Source organism: Canis lupus, chromosome 7, assembly GCF_011100685.1.
Source record: "Canis lupus familiaris isolate Mischka breed German Shepherd chromosome 7, alternate assembly UU_Cfam_GSD_1.0, whole genome shotgun sequence".
Classification (NCBI taxonomy): Eukaryota; Metazoa; Chordata; class Mammalia; order Carnivora; family Canidae; genus Canis; species Canis lupus.
In genome coordinates this window covers 16760228-16777164 of record NC_049228.1, presented here as the reverse complement: position 1 = coordinate 16777164, position 16937 = coordinate 16760228, and the positions used below count along the sequence as shown (strand labels likewise).

Here is a 16937-nt window from a genome sequence, read left to right as displayed (position 1 = left end):
GAAACGCCGGGACACCTGCACCCCGATGTTTATAGCAGCAATGTCCACAATAGCCAAACTGTGGAAGGAGCCTCGGCGTCCACCAAAAGATGAATGGATAAAGAAGATGTGGTCTATGTATACAATGGAATATTACTCAGCCATCAGAAATGACAAATACCCACTATTTGCTTCGACATAGAGGGACCAGGAGGGTATTATACTGAGTGAAATAAGTCAATCGGAGAAGGACAAACATTATATGGTCTCATTCATTTGGGGAATATAAAAATTAGTGAAAGGGAATAAAGGGAAAGGAGAGAAAATGAGTGAAAATATCAGTGAGGGTGACAAAACATGAGAGACACCTAACTGGGAAATGAACAAGGGGCAGTGGAAGGAGAGGTGGGTGGGGGATTGGGGTGACTGAGTGATGGGCACTGAGGGGGGGCACTTGGGATGAGCACTGGGGGTTATATGTTGGCAAATTGAACTCCAATAAAAAAAAATTAAAAAAAATAAAGATTGGTAGTGCAGAATTATATATAATGGGGACATTTTTAAAGCAAATAGACGATGATTAAACACAAAATGGCATAGCCACAAAGCAGAATATTACGCAGCCAGTAAAAATTATGTTTCAAAATGTTTAAATGCAAAAGAAAATAATAGCAATATAATGTTAACTTTAAGAAGCAGCCATAAATCTATATCTGAGTATCTGATATCAATCACAGGCAGGTGTGTGTATGTATGTACACGTAAGAAAAATGTCCCAAGAAATACGCTACATGTGAATAGCACAAAGTATCTTTGTACGAGAGAACCGTGGGTGAACTCCTGTTCTTAATGTTTGAATGTCCCAGATATTCTATAATAAGCAGGTATTACTTTAACAGAAAAATGCTGTTCACATTAGTTCCCTAAAAAAAAAAAAAAGAATCAGAAGGAAGGGATGAAGACAGAATTTAAAAGTACTGCATGCTTGGACTCCCATTCAAATGTAGCTAAACAGGAGAGGATGCTGCTAGAAGAACTAGCACATTACTGCTACTTCCATCCTCTTAATAGTGATGAGCATGGAGTTCAAAGTCACTGCTGAGATATTGAACTTAAAGTCAAACACTTAACAAAAGCCTTTTTTTTCCCTCTGGCCTTAAGCCTAGTATAAGTGATAGAGAACAATGTCCACAACACAAGGTTAAGGGTAGCCCTTACCATTAGTACTTGAAAGATCCTCTTCATGGGGATGGAAACTATTTAGAAGAGAAATTAGCCAGGGCCAAATGCTGTAAATTAAAGAGACATTTCAGACTTTGTTTAAAATAGAGAAACCAGAACAATAATAAGCCATGAAATGTTATCTATAGGGGAAAACTTTATGTATTTTTTTCCCTTGCTTCAGCATTTTAAAGGCTGTATGATTTCCTAAAACCTATTTTCAAAGATGTCTAGATAAAAGATACACTGGAAGGGTCAAATTTGCACAGCAGAGACCTACTACTGCAGATCATTTTCCAGGCTCCTAATTTAACAACTAGTGAAAATAATTTGTCAGTTATAAACACTGATAATTGATACTTACTGAAAACACACTGACCAGAGAAATAACATGCTATGTTTTGACAGAGATGTCATATACATTATCAGTTATGGAACCCATTGTAAGTTCATCTGTGACAGGGCATGGGGATACCATATACAAATCAGTCTCTGTTCAAAGTGATGAATACGGCTTTTTCTTTATGGTACAAAAAAGTCTACACATTGTTAAAATGTCAAGGTAAACTAAGTTTTCATTTGTCACCATAAAAATCAAAAGCTCCTAAGAAACATCAGAATTATTCTGAGTAGAGATTACAGAGAAAATGGTGAAAGCTAAAATAATTTCCAATCTTCTATGCTTAAAACAAGCAAATATAACTCAAATTGGGTGTTACTCTAAGGGAGTATCAAACAGCTTACGTATGGAAAATATGGAAAAAGTAAAAAAATCACTTCTCTGCAACTTCTAAACAGAAATCAGAGCATATTGTAATGGGTAAGAAACAAACTGGGTTTACTTCAATTTCATTTTGAAATGTAAAAAATGCCTTTTCTCCATGATAGCAGCCAGGAATGAGGAACACACAGGAAGCCAGAAATCCTTAAGATTGTGCCTCACAGGAGAAATTCAAACCAATAAATGAAAAGCACACAAAGAGGTCTTCGGTTCAATTTCCAGAGAGTAGGTGGAAAATACAGTCTCCCATTGTTCAAATGTTGTGTTTTAGAAGGTGGTTTCTACATATCTATGAATATCGAACAAACAAACATGAAATTCTAAAACACTTACTACTGTCTTTCATCTACCACTGCCTCCTGAAAGACCCTGGGTCTGAGTCTCAGCCAGTCCATGGAGACCTTGACTGCAGGAAGAGGATAGGCATTGTAGGACTCCTCCTGAGACTTGTTCTGGAGAGGACACTTGCACAGGATGCCAAGAAAAGACACTTAAAGAAAAAATGTATTCACAAAGCATAAGATATTTGAAACTTCATACCAGTCCAAATTAAACTATCATTATGAGGCTTCTGCTATATCCTAGTTAACACAAATATCTCACAGCTTTTTTCTAAAAAGGCATTTTTTCCCATGTTAAAAATGTTAGAGGTGCCTGGCTGGCTTAGTCAGTATGGCACGAGTCTCACAGTTGTGAGTTTGAGCTCCATGCTGAGTTTAGAGATTACTTAAAAATAAAATCTTTAAAAAAATGTTACTGATACAGTTCATGAGGGAGATGTCAGTAGATAAAAGGATCAAATTTAGGGTTTAGGCCTCTTGATCCAGTATTAGGAAATATAGGACACATTTTCATATGTCACTACTATCGTTACAATGATGAAAACACCTAAGATTATGCTTATACCAAAGATAGCATAGTAAATTAAATGATTTAATACTTACTAAAGAGGGCCAGTAACTGTGTCCAACACAGCTGCTCATCTTGGCTATAACTATGCTGCTCCGTTTCATTGCTAAAGTCACGAAGGTGATGAAGTTGAAACAGGTTAATGACAGTGACGTGAACTAACTGCTGAGAGTTGAAAGCTTTTTGGAATAGCAGCCTCTGTAAAAGAAGACAGAGATACTGCATATATTATCAAGAACGGGAACCACCTTAGACACAAGAATTAAACTGGTGGTCTGCATTTAGAGCAACATGACTAACAGAGATAGATGAGTAAACGTCTCCACTCTTTTTTTTTTTTTTTTTAAACATCTCCACTCTTAATCCAAGACTTCAAATGAGTCTGATGTGGTTTGAGGTTTCTCATGTCGACTCTTCGCCTTGAAAGCAATTAGCCCAGTCACCACAGAGCTCTTTTTCACAAGAGTATTTTCCCCGAGATACTGTGTATTTTTTAATATGAGAAAAGAGTTTTGGGCATCAGTCAATAAATGTATACATCTTAATCCATTAGAAGCAATTTTGTAAGAGATGCATACATAATAAAATATTAAATTGAAACCAATGACAAGGGACACCTGTGTGGCTCAGTGGTTGAGCATCTGCGTTCGGCTCAGGGTGTGATCCTGGGATCCGGGATCAAGTCTCACATCAGCCTCCCCGCAAGGAGCCTGCTTCTCCCTCTGCCTATGTCTCTGCCTCCCTCTCTCTGTCTCTCTCATGAATAAATAAATAAATCTTTTTTTAAAAAATGACAAAGGAGATATACACATTAAAAGGAAAATTTCAAACTAAAAGACTAAAAAATGTTTTTGAACTATTGGCCATACATAAGTTATACATAAAGTATGACTGCCAGGAACGCCTGGGTGCCTATGCCTCAGTGGTTAAGCATCTTCTTCAGCTGAGGATGTGATCCCAGGTCCTGGGATTGAGTCCTGTATCGGGTTTCTTGTGGGGATCCTGCTTCTTCCTCTGCCTGTGTCTCTGCCTCTCTCTCTGTGTGTCTCATGAATAAATAAATAAAATCTTGAAAAGAAAAAAAAAGTTAAAAAAAAAAAAAAGTATGACTCCCAAAATTTGTCATTAAATTTACTCTTTCAAAGGCTTGACACATTTTAAGAAATTTATTTATATATGAGGTATATAATAAGAACTTACTTCAACCTAATAACCCTTCTATCTTAATATCTGTAGTTATTTTAGCTTATTCTCATATAAAATATTTTTCAAACATAAGTTTCTAACAAAGCTGATAGCTACTAGAGCTGATATCCTGGCTTCACCCTACCCTTTAGCCATAGCCAACCTCCTTCCCTCTCAGGAAAGGGATTCACTGTCACTAGCCTTACAGTGAGAAACAGATAACCTTACTTAACAGTCTACCAGCAGTGACGAGAGATCCTACCATGTCAGAAATTTAGAGCGGTCTTTGTTCAACTCCAGAGACTGTCTTTTTCTATTTATATAAAGAATCTGAACTATCCAGAGTAAGTTTTATGATTTCATTAGCAAGGTCTTTTATATTACCATGGCAGAAAAGTACAATTCAATTCCACTTTAGCTACTCTCTCTCTCTCTCTCAGCCTCCTTGCCATCTGCCATTCCAGTCTATACATTTAGAATGCTTATTCCTTTTCCAAAGGCATCAACCATTTTTTTTTTCACACTGTTCTGAAATCGTATCTCTTCTTCTGATTTCTTCCATAAAAGTTTGCCTTCAATCTCTACATCGAACCTTTTAGATAAACTGACCATTTACACAAATATATAATGTTGGCATAAAATGAGAATATTAACTTGTATTTTTTAAAAAAACATTTTTTCTTATGTGTAAAATTTAACAATGTTATCTATTAATCCACTGGCATTCTATTTTAGATGGCAATACCCAAAAGGAGACAATCACAGCCCTTTAAAGGATTTTCTAGTATTTTTTTTTTAAGATTTTATTTATTTATTAGAGACAGAGAGAGAGAGAGGCAGAGACACAGGCAGAGGGAGAAGCAGGCTCCATGCAGGGAGCCTGATGTGGGACTTGATCCCAGGTCTCCAGGATTACGCCCTGGGCTGAAGGCGGCGCTAAACCGCTAAGCCACCGGAGCTGCCCGATTTTCTAGTATTTGCACAGAAGCATTAATGCACATGAGTGCAGCCTAAATGCTAGCAAATGATAATGTAAAATTTCATGACTTTTGTCTTGCTCTCCCTTCTACTCCAAGAGCCTAGAAAAGTGTATGGTACACAGCAGGCACTCACTCAATAGGTAATTCAGTGAACCCACACTTTTAAAAGTAAATGTGTAAATATTTGGTTGTAATTTTATAAAATTTAGATTGCACTGTATAAGTAGAGGGTCTCATCAGGAACAAAATCAGATCAAAACTGACATACTGTTACTCAAAGATGCCTTCAACAGCAGTTGAGGAACATACTGAGCTAAATACCATTAAAAAAATAGCACATAGTGAACATATATAAAAAGCCTTGCTGGGTAGCCCCGGTGGCGCAGCGGTTTAGCGCTGCCTGTGGCCCAGGGTGTGATCCTGGAGACCCAGGATCGAGTTCCACATCGGGCTCTGGGCTCCCTGCGTGGAGCCTGCTTCTCCCCTCTGCCTGTGTCTCTGCCCACTCACCCCCTCTCTCTGTGTCGCTCATGAATAAATAAAATCTTAAAAAAAAAAAAAAAAAAAAGCCTTGTGTCTTACTTCCTAAACCCCAGGCCTTAAATCTTTCAATGAACCTCAACTTAGGAGCTAAAGACTAATAGTTAGAGAGATACACTGAAGTTTACATGTAAATGATACTAATGATCTACATATGTTTTAGAAACACTTTTGAAAACTCTGCTAAAATTTTACCCAACAATGTTCTTCTGATACTTCAGTAATGAATAGAGTTTAAAACAGATCTGCCTCATACTATGTTTAACTTTAGAATATCAGAATGATTAGAATGATTACTTCAAAGTGTATTTTACAACTACCTACATAACCCCCACTCTGTAACTTTACATACAGAAATATATATTTGAGGGGCGCCTGGGTGGCTCAGTCAGTTAAGCATCAGTCACACTCTTGGTTTTGGCTCAGATCAGGTGGCCCAAGGTCCTAAGATTAGGTCCCAAACTGGGCTCTGACCTCAGCCATTCAGGGCGGAGTCCATTTGTCCCTGCACCCCCACCACCTACAGCTCACTTGTATACACGTTCTCTCTCTCTAATAAATAAAATCTTAAAAAAATACGTGTGTGTGTGTGTGTGTGTGTGTGTGTGTGTGTGTATTTGAAGAGAATATCAGTGTTTGAGGTTGAATCAAATGCAAAATGACTAGATTCTAGACCATAATAACTTACATAGAGAAGATTTCATTAAGGTAGGTTCCTCCTCTCTCTCCACTTAGGGAATATATCTTTCATAGACAGAGTCAGGACAATCTCAAGAGGTCATCTGGTCCAATCCCCTCCTATTTTATAGAACTGTATCTAAACCATCCAAGAAAGATGGCTGTCAACCTGACTTTTAAGATCTCAAAGGAGAGAATCCCTAGCAACCCCCTATGGATCTCTAGATTTAAGATATAATTTCAGTTCTGACCTCAGAAAAGATGGAAGATAAGTTATTTAAAAATAATCTTTCATATATCTGAACACTTCAAATGAAACTATTTTAGATTTGTTTGTTCTGTCCAGGCAGAATAGCTTAGGACATAAAAATTAGTTGCTCCTTTCATGTATTCTCTATAAATCATGGGCTAAACGTTTAAATAGGCCACCCAAAGAAGCAGAAAACAGCAGGTGACTATAGAAGTTATTTTAAAACAAACTATTTCTATTATCATTATTTAGTACAAAATCTTATACATAAAAAGTGTCAACTGCAAAATTATCTGTAAAAACTACTTCACATTGACTATATTTGGCTAATTTATGTCTCTTAAGTATTTAAGTTCTACAATCTCTGGAATGTGTTACTTTTATAATACTTATAAAACTATAAAGCAGTTATAGACAATTCCCCCAAGTGTTTGGTATAACCAGAAGTAACTAAGAAATAGAAAATCTAAAAAAAAAAAAAAAAAAAAAAAAAAGAAATAGAAAATCTTTTTTAATTAAAGATTTTATTTATTTATTCATGAGAGAGGCAGAGACATAGGCAGAAGGAGAAGCAGGCTCCATGCAGGGAGCCTGATGTGGGACTCAATCCTGGGACCCCAGGATCATGCCCTGGGCCGAAGGCAAACACTCAACCGCTGAGCCACCCAGGCATCCCTAGAAAATGTTCTTTAGACTGTCTTGTTTGCTGTTGATCTGAGTGACCGAAACAGTGACTGACACAACAGGCAGTCAAATATTTGTTGAATAAATGATTTAAAAATAAAGTTAATATTTAGTCTTGACTCCTCCTATATTTTATATATTATACTACATCTAAACTGCTAATTTGACATACTAATAAAAGATCATTTTCTTTCCTTTTCTTTTCTTTTCTTTCTTTCTTCCTTCCCTCCCTCCCTCCCTCCTTCCCTTCCTTCCTTCCTTCCTTTCTTTCTTCTCTCTCTCTTCTTCCCTCTCTCCCTCTCTTTTTCTTTCTTTCTTGACTTATCCATTTATTCATGAGAAACACACAGAGAGAGAGGCAGAGACACAGGCAGAGGGAGAAGCAGGCTCCACACACAGGGAGCCTGACGTGGGACTCGATCCCGGGACTCCAGGATCACGCCCTGGGCCGAAGGCAGGCGCTAAACTGCTGAGCCACCCAGGGATCCCCAAAGATCATTTTCATATGAACAAAGATTACTTAATTTTATCTCCGTATACAAATTAGTAAAATAATAGTCCTGTTGAAAGAAATTCTCATTCCTTTCCTTTAAACCACCACAAATCCTGATGGATCAAAGCACAATGAGAATAAAGAGTTAAGTTTACAGAATGGAAATACTATGGAATACTATGAGGTACAGAATCCTACCTAAGAATATAAAAAGTATCAAAAGTAGTTACTTTCAAAACTGAAAAGAAAGGTGCTTGATCTGAGAAGGAAGGAAGGGAGGAGTTGTTTTTTCCCACTTTGGTACTTTCTGCCAAATGGCAGCTGCTTAGTGAAAACACTGCTGCTATGTTTCTTTATAGATGATATCTCTGTTTAAATTGAGGGGATGCTCTATGTGAGAATTCCATATGTTTCAAATTTAATTTTTACCAACAGTTCATAGTTAAGTAATGACATAAAAACTAGGAGTCAGCTTCCCCCAAATCTTATGCTTCCTGATTTAGAAAAGACAAAAACAAAAAAAAAAACCAAAAAAAAAAAAAATCTGTTTTTAAAATCTAACCTTAAACTGTTCTTCCAATTTCTCTCGAAGAGGGCTCAGCTTTTCCAAGCTCTTACTCAGGTACACATGACCGTGGAATTTAATAAAGGCCTTGATGAAGTCAGAAACACCCCATTTGGTTTTCACCTCATCCCGGCTGAAATGAAAGAAAAACTTCCATGAATCTTAAGCACCAAAATGGCTAACACCTCTTAAAAGAGGTTTCAGTCTGCAAAAACACATTATTTGAGCACCTGATACACAAGGAGAGGATTCTGCATCTAACTTTTCATCTGCAACATACTCAGAGGAGTCATCAATATTCGGCAGCCTGTACTCCTCTACTGGGAACAAATCAGATGTAGATGGCTTCAAATTCAGCAATGACTACACGCAAAACTTTAAAAATATATCTGTGTTTTTAGAAATTAGGCAAATAGAAGTATAGGTAACTACTAGTTCTCGTATACCCAAATTTTATGGGTGAAGGTTACCAGGTTATACCAACTCCTCTTGAAAAAATTAACCCTACCTTTCCAGTGCTTTAGAAAGTGCTTTTTGTAGATTCGTGGAGGCAGCTGGGAAAGGGAACTTCACAGCGATGCTTCTGCAGTAGTAGAAAATTGTGGTCAGATGGTCTCCTTTGGAAGAAGCTAAGATAGCCAACTGATTGTAAGGCTGACCTAGAGGATAAAATGAAGATTCTAAAGTAACCCAAGATGCAGTCTTGCTATTACAATACAGATGATCAGTTTTTAAATCTATAAATTAATAACGGGGAGTATTTTATAAAGTAAATCTCATGACTACCTCTCTACAAATGAGGATAATTTAAAACAGCACACTCCCTCAACAGAACATACTATGTTTAGTTAAAAAGCACATAATTAGGTAAGAGTACACTATTAAGGTTAAGACTTTAGAAAGGGCTAGACACCAAATCTTGGCTTTATGGGCCTAAGAGTCTCTATTACAACTTCCAACTCTGCCACTGTAGTGGGAAAGCAGCCATAGACAATATGAAACAGTGTACACAGTGCCACCTCTGCTTCAAAGGGGCTCCTTTTAGAATCTAAAAGAATTTCAACGTGGCTTAACAAGAATGACTTGTATCACTGCTAATTCTGATTCTGAGGTCATCAAAAGACAAAAGCCCTGTTTTTTTAGGTAATAAAACATAATTCTCCGAGTAAGGAAATGGTTGTATTACGAGATAATTATTCTATAAGTAATTAAGGAAGCCAGAGTTGTTGGAACAATTTAGGGGATAATCTATTTAAATTGGTTTACTGACAATAATAATCTTATTTTAAAACTTCATTTCTAGTTATATAGAATATACAATTAAAATAAAAACTTCATTTCTAGTTATATAGAATATACAATTAAAAGAAAAAATATGACCAAAACTCCAACAAACCAATCAATACCAAATCCCCAAAACTCAATACCAGAACCCTGAAATCTTTTGTTTTCATAAAACTTGGAAGATGAGCCGTAAGTTATTTTCTGTATCGTTATAAAGTATCACAGTCAACCATAAAATGACATGAGGCCCACTCACCATTAGAGGGGACAAGCTGAGCTGCATGCCTATAGTAGGACTCTGCCTGGCTGGTCTGGTTTCTGTATCGAGCTGAGAGAAGAAAAAAGAAAATTTAGTTTAAAAACAAGCACACAAATGAATAAAAAAACTAGTAGGGTAATATTTCCAAAGCAACTACAGTTTTCAATTCTAAAGATAATAAACACATTAAAATTAATTTAAAATAATTAAAGACAAAATACTTTAAAGCAAATTAACTATAGGATTATGTGTGAAATGTCCATCTGGCCTTCCCTATTTGGGACATTCAGCATGTAACCAATCTTAAAGCTTACCTAGCCCCCATTTTCAGGTCCTCCAGTGTCATGCATCACCAGCTCCCACTATGGACTATGCTGGTGACCTGGAGCCGGCCCACAAGAAGGGGTGAGTTATATGGCACTTAAAAACAAAACAAAACAAAAAACACTATACAATATGATCTGAAAATTATGTATTTCTGCAATATCTTATAAAGTGATTTTGGAAAATGCCTCATACCTACTGCAATATTAAGTATGTGTGTGCACAGAATACAATGAAAGCAAAAACAACCTAAATCCACTATGCACTGAATCTCCGTGCAAAACTTGGTGCTTACTCTAATGTGACCCCTCATGGAGTCAATGATTTATGACATCAAAAAATCATCCTCCAACTTAAAGCAGTAATGTTCTCCATTCCTTGTTATTTGAGGACAGTTGAAACATAATCCTATAGTTAATTTGTTTTACAACCTTTTTAGGTCAACCTTAAAGGGATGAACAAGAATAAGTTACATAACACCCTCAGATAAAATACATAAAATAGAAATATAAATTTAACTGTACAATGGAAACAATTAAAAAAGAGGCTTTAATAGACTGGTAGGAAGGAAAGAAGATAATCTAGCCTCAGAAAGAGTAATTTATAAACCTTGCAACCCCGAGAGTACAGACTCTTAATTTTGAAGACATTATGGCACCACTTTGAAAAAATTTAGTATTATTACATTTTTGGCATTCATTTGCTTACATCTGCATGAGTCTGAATAAAATATAAATCTTAATATGACAGTTGATACCTTCAAGATCCTTTCCCAACCCCTAAATATTGAGAAAATTTAAGTTCTTTAATATCCATTTTATAGTTTCCTCTTATGACCATCTAAATTGTTTGTGCATGCTCAGTTTGAAGAAAAAGTTTCTTTTTGACTACTCCAAAAAAAAGGATGAATGTATTAGCAATTCCTTCACACCAAAGGCTCACCAATGTCTCCAAGGTGGACGAGGCAGTGCTGGCAGATATAAGAACAGGAACTAGACTGTGGCTTCACTATGGCGCTGGTATGCGTCTGTTTATTGCTGATAATTCCCAATTGGGAAGACTTCACACGGCATGGTAAATCTACATTAAACACTGTACACAGTTCTTGTAATAACTAAAAGGGAAATACGAACAAGATTTAGTGGTAAGTCGGCAGTGTTTTAACAGTTAAGTTTATATACTTTAACATGTGTACCTAATATCATATACATGAAACTTGAGCAAAGAATCTAAGAAAATAGGATAGGATAACTAGTAACATTATATATAGTATCTTTTAAATTCTCACTTATTAGAGCGATCTACGATGTGTGTCTAAAAGAACAGGTGGGGGCGCCTGGGTAGCCCAGTCAGTTCAGTATTTGACTCTTTATTTTGGCTCAGGTCAAGATCTCAGGGTCTTGGAATCAAGCTCACTGAGTTGGGAGTCTGCTTCTCTCCCTCTGCCCCTCCCCCTCCGTGCACATGCAAAAAACTCTCTTTCTCTAATAAATAAAATCTTTAAGCGAATAAATAAATAGAAAGAACAACAGGGGGCCCTTGGTGGCTCAGTCAGTTAAATATCTGGCTTTTGATTTTGATTCAGGTAGTCATCTCAATGGTTGTTGAGACTGGCCCAGTGGTGGGCTCTACACTCAGTAGGGAGTCTACTTGGGATTCTTTTTGTCTCTCTCTCTCATTCACTCTGCTCCCCCCTCTTCTAAAATAATAAGTAAATAAATCTATAAATGAATGAATGAATCAATCAATCAATCAGAAACATTATTTTAAAAGACTTTACCTGAATAGGGTATTCAGTCACATTTAGCTAGCAACTTTAAGAAATTATCTCTTACACTGTTGGTGGGAATGTGAACTGGTGCAGCCACTCTGGAAAACTGTGTGGAGGTTCCTCAAAGAGTTAAAAATAGACCTGCCCTACGACCCAGCAATTGCACTATTGGGGATTTACCCCAAAGATACAGATGCAGTGAAACGCCGGGACACCTGCACCCCGATGTTTATAGCAGCAATGGCCATGATAGCCAAACTGTGGAAGGAGCCTCGGTGTCCAACGAAAGATGAATGGATAAAGAAGATGTGGTTTATGTATACAATGGAATATTACTCAGCTATTAGAAATGACAAATACCCACCATTTGCTTCAACGTGGATGGAACTGGAGGGTATTATGCTGAGTGAAGTAAGTCAGTCGGAGAAGGACAAACATTATATGTTCTCATTCATTTGGGGAATATAAATAATAGTGAAAGGGAATATAAGGGAAGGGAGAAGAAATGTGTGGGAAATATCAGAAAGGGAGACAGAACGTAAAGACTGCTAACTCTGGGAAACGAACTAGGGGTGGTAGAAGGGGAGGAGGGCGGGGGGTGGGAGTGAATGGGTGACGGGCACTGGGGGTTATTCTGTATGTTAGTAAATTGAACACCAATAAAAAATTAAAAAAAAAAAGAAATTATCTATTGACTATTCCTCTTAGAAACACTCAAAAACTGGGGCTCCTTAGTGGTGTAGTTAAGTGACCAACTCTTGGTTTTTGGTCAGGTCATGACCTCAGGGGATCAAGCCCCGCCTCAGGCTCTGCACTCAGTGAAGTAAGTGTCTGGTTGAGATTCTCTCTCCCTCTTCCTACTCCCACTTATGCGCCTACCCCCTCTCAAATACATAAATAAATCTTTGAAAAAAGAAACACAATAATCACTAAGGATTGGTGGTTACAAATATGACTTAAATGCAAGACAACATATTTGTGAGACTTTAGTAGGAGTTCCTTGAGATACATTTTTTAAGTAGGTTCCATGCCCAGTGTGGAGCTCTCAATGTAGAGCTTGAACTCACAACCCCAGATATAAAGACCTGAGCTGAGATCAAGTTGGAGGCTTCACTGACTGAGCCACCCAGGTGCCCCCATGAGATTTATTTTCTTAAGCCCCAGATTAGTTTGTATCTTTGCATACATAATAGATCTGATGGTATTATAGATCTGGAAGAGACTTTTGACATTATGTAGACCACACATTTTTTCCTCCTTTCTTCTATAGTCTCACTATTAGAGGTACCTCCTCCTGGTCAGAACTAACTCCTCTGCCTATGCATATCTATTTCATTCTTATCTGCCTCCTGCCTATCACTGCCTCACTCTTCTATCTACTTTTAACTTCTCAGGTTTCTTTGCTGTGACCTAAAAATAGTGTCACCCACAGAAAATATTAATAATAATAAAACCTCAAAACTGAAACACTCTCCCACTTGACCTTAGATTCCTCCTGCAGCAACCCTCTGTCTCTTCTTCTTCTTAATCAAACTCTTTCAAAGGGATCCACATGTGTGCTATTTATCTGCTTTCTCAACTCCCATTTATTCCTTAATCCATTATGATCTACTTTCCACACAAACCCCTCTTCCCATCTGACTACCTACCAACACTTTACTGAAACTGCTGTCCATGTGACAATGATAACCAGGTATCAAATAAACAAATACAATGGGCACTTTTTGGTGTCATCATCTTATTGGACACCTCTTTGCTGCATTTTAAACAATTACCTTTATGGCTGATCACTGAGCTTTGCTAGTTATTTTGGTTTGTTTGTTTTGTCTTACCAATCATTCCTTTATAGTCCCCTTTATTCAAAGGCTTTCTCCCCCCAACTTGCTCCCCAAAGGTTTCATTCTTGGCCCCCACAGTTCTTCTCATTCTACTCTCATTCATTCAAATATTTACTTACAAATATATTCATTCAAATATTTGGGTACTGTATCACACACCATGGTAAGCAACAGAGATGAGTAAGAAAATTTACCTTCTTAAATACCTCACAGCCAAATGAGCAAGACAGGTATATAAAGTGGGGTTGGAGAAAAGAAGGAAAAGGGAGTGGCAAGGGATATCAAACATAATAGCTAGCAGAATTATCTAAACGTATAGTCAACGTTATTCCCTAAGGTATTTGATACACCTGTCTCACTTATCCTTGTGATAAACTAGTAGCAATATAGTATATGTAGTTATAAAGCTCCATTTTTTTCAGATGACACTATGAAAGCAACAGAAATATCAAGGGATCTGACTTACAGAATTAGAAATACTTTGGCTCTATCACCACTCTTTCTAACATGTGCAGAATTCACAACATAAAATAAGACATCCTAAGGACCCTGCTCAGGATTTGAAATGTCCCACCTTTTTCCTAAAAACCATTTTTTTTTTAAGATTTTGTTTATTTATTCATGAGTTCATGAGAGACAAAGAGAGAGAGGCAGAGATACAGGCAGAGGGAGAAGCAGGCTCCTTGTGGGAGCCCGATGCAGGACTTGATCCCAAGACCCCAGGATCACGCCCTGAGCCAAAGGCAGACGCTCAACCACTGAGTCACACAGGCATCCCTAAAAACCACTTCAATAACCAAATACAAGTTCCGTGTACCTTTTCTAAGCATAGGAAGTATATATCACAGTTTTACTTATACCTACACATTTGTTATGGGCAAGAAATTTGTTGACATAAAATTAGGTAAACAAGTTAAAGCCCACAATAGTTAGAGTCAGGAAATATAAAAGGCAAGGAGTATAGGAAAGGAACAAAAAAAGATGGGGAAAACCAAAACCAAAACCAAAACCCTACACCAAAACCAGATGATTGCTGAAGATGGCAGAAGAAACATAATGGTGCAGAATGGAATTTGGTAGGTACTGAAAGAACAAACTAGAAAACTAGGCAAGGCTGAACTTTTATCAAAAATAGAAAAGAATATTCACAGAAAGTAAAACAAACATGGCTGGAGCACCATATGGAATGTCTTGTAATAAAATTTTTGCCTGAACCCAGGAGCTGTAGATGGAGATACCAGAAAAGTTCCTGCTGACTCAAAGATTCTGGGTGAGAGAGCTCCAGTGGGTTTAGAGGCAGAAACAAGGTGGCACTAAAGAAGAGAAACAGATGTTCCATAAATTGAGCAGAATTATATTTGGCAATTATTCTGTGAAAACTCGGTATTAAACTATTCCACTGCCCCTTAGCTCTTTACCTTAAGCTAAGAATGGAGAACTATGAAGATACAGAATATCCTACAGAAACTTAATACTTTCTTTTAGGCTCTCACTTTCTTAAAGTAATAATTATTTGTTCGGTTCTTTGATGTTTTCAAAAAACCTATAGCAGAATGTTACATCTTTCTTTGGGAGTTTTGTTCCAGCTTGAGATGCCATGAAGTGGCTCACAAAATGATAGCTTAGAAGTTCACAGAAAATATAACTGAGGATGACAATGTAACCAGTCTCTTCTCAATCCAAGTCAATTAGCCTTCTAGCCCCACTATTTACCAAAGTCACACTGCATCAAATCTAAGATACCATAACTTATAAGATGAACTATTATTTATCACAACATTAAAAGAAAAAAAAAACTGCCAATTAAATGGTGACTTACAATCTTTTGTGATTTATCTGTGTTTTAGAGATGTTAAAATATAAAATATGGTTTAGAAATGAATATAGTATTTGTTAATGTCACCACTGACTTCCTTGTTGTCAAATCTAATTGGTCACTGTTTAATCATTTTATCTGACTTCTCAGCAGTATTCAACAGAGCTGATCACTGCTCATCAGCGAAATGTTTTTCTCTTGGCTTCTCAAGTCATCAGTATCTAATTTTCTACTATTGCAATGGTGGTTCCACTTGTGCTAACGTGTTCTCACCTAGTCCCGTGGTTTTAAAAATTTATTTATTTATTACTAATTTCATAGATAGAATTTAGTCATATATAACACCTACTGCTTGGGACGCCTGGGTGGCTCAGTGGTTGGGTGGCTCCTTTAGCTCAGGGCATGATCTCAGAGTTCCAGGATGGAGTCCCACATCAGGCTCCCTGCGAGGAACCTGCTTCTCCCTGTGCCTATGTCTCTGCCTCTCTGTGTCTCTCGTGAATAAATAAATAAAATCTTTAAAAACACCCAGTGCTTATTATATCAAGTGCCCATCACCCAGTTACCCCATCTCCCCACCCACCTCCACTCCAGTGACCCCAAGTTTGTTTTCTAGAGTTCAGTGTCTCTTATGGTTTGCTTCCCTCTCAATTTTCATTTTATTTTATTTTTCCTTCCCTTCCCCTATATTCATCTGTTTCATTTCTTAAACTCCACATGAGTGAAAATATATGGTATTTGTCTTTCTCCGACTGACTTATTTTGCTTAGCATACCCTCTAGTTCCATCCAGGTTGTTGCAAATGGCAAGGTTTCATTCTTTTTAATGGCTGAGTAATATTTCACTGTTTGTATATGTGTGTGTATGTACACATGCCATATCTTTATCCATTCATCTGCCAATGGACATATGGGCTCTTTCCATATTTTGGCTATTGTGGACATTTATGCTATAAACACTGGGGTGCATGTGCTCCTTTGAATCACTCTGTTAGTCCTGTGGTTTTAAATACCAAACACTAATGTCAGACTAAGTCAGGGTTCTTTATTGTAATCATTAAAATTTACTCCAGCCCTGACCTTTATACTGAGCTCCAAGTTTATTTATCCAATTTCCTATTTGATGCTTGCGCTTAGGCCTCAAATAGGCTATCTCATTGAACACGAACACAGATGGGAACAAGAGTCCCCATTTCAGTCAACTAGCTGCTCAATCTGATAAGTCATTTGATAACTCTTCCCCTATCCTGATTCCACATATTCAATCCAATCTATCAGTAAGCCTATTATTGGCTATTCTTCAAAAATCCAACAATTTCTTTCTATTACGACAGTGGCATTCTGATTAGCTTCCATTCCTGACCCCCACCAATTCATTCTC

The 16937-nt window shown here is 37.2% G+C and overlaps 1 protein-coding gene across 11 annotated transcripts in view; it reads right to left on the bottom strand.

Moving 5' to 3' along the window:
- SMG7 (SMG7 nonsense mediated mRNA decay factor) overlaps nucleotides 1-16937 on the bottom strand; it is a 92761-nt gene that overhangs the window by 16741 nt on the left and 59083 nt on the right. For all 11 annotated transcript variants that reach the window (XM_038542262.1, XM_038542263.1, XM_038542256.1 and 8 more), the window contains 7 exons: nucleotides 11075-11246; nucleotides 9806-9877; nucleotides 8774-8924; nucleotides 8263-8398; nucleotides 2926-3088; nucleotides 2315-2471; nucleotides 1198-1268 (listed from right to left, as the gene is read on the bottom strand). In XM_038542262.1, the coding sequence (XP_038398190.1) occupies nucleotides 1198-1268; nucleotides 2315-2471; nucleotides 2926-3088; nucleotides 8263-8398; nucleotides 8774-8924; nucleotides 9806-9877; nucleotides 11075-11246 (922 nt within the window). The remainder of the gene's footprint in view (nucleotides 1-1197; nucleotides 1269-2314; nucleotides 2472-2925; nucleotides 3089-8262; nucleotides 8399-8773; nucleotides 8925-9805; nucleotides 9878-11074; nucleotides 11247-16937) is intronic.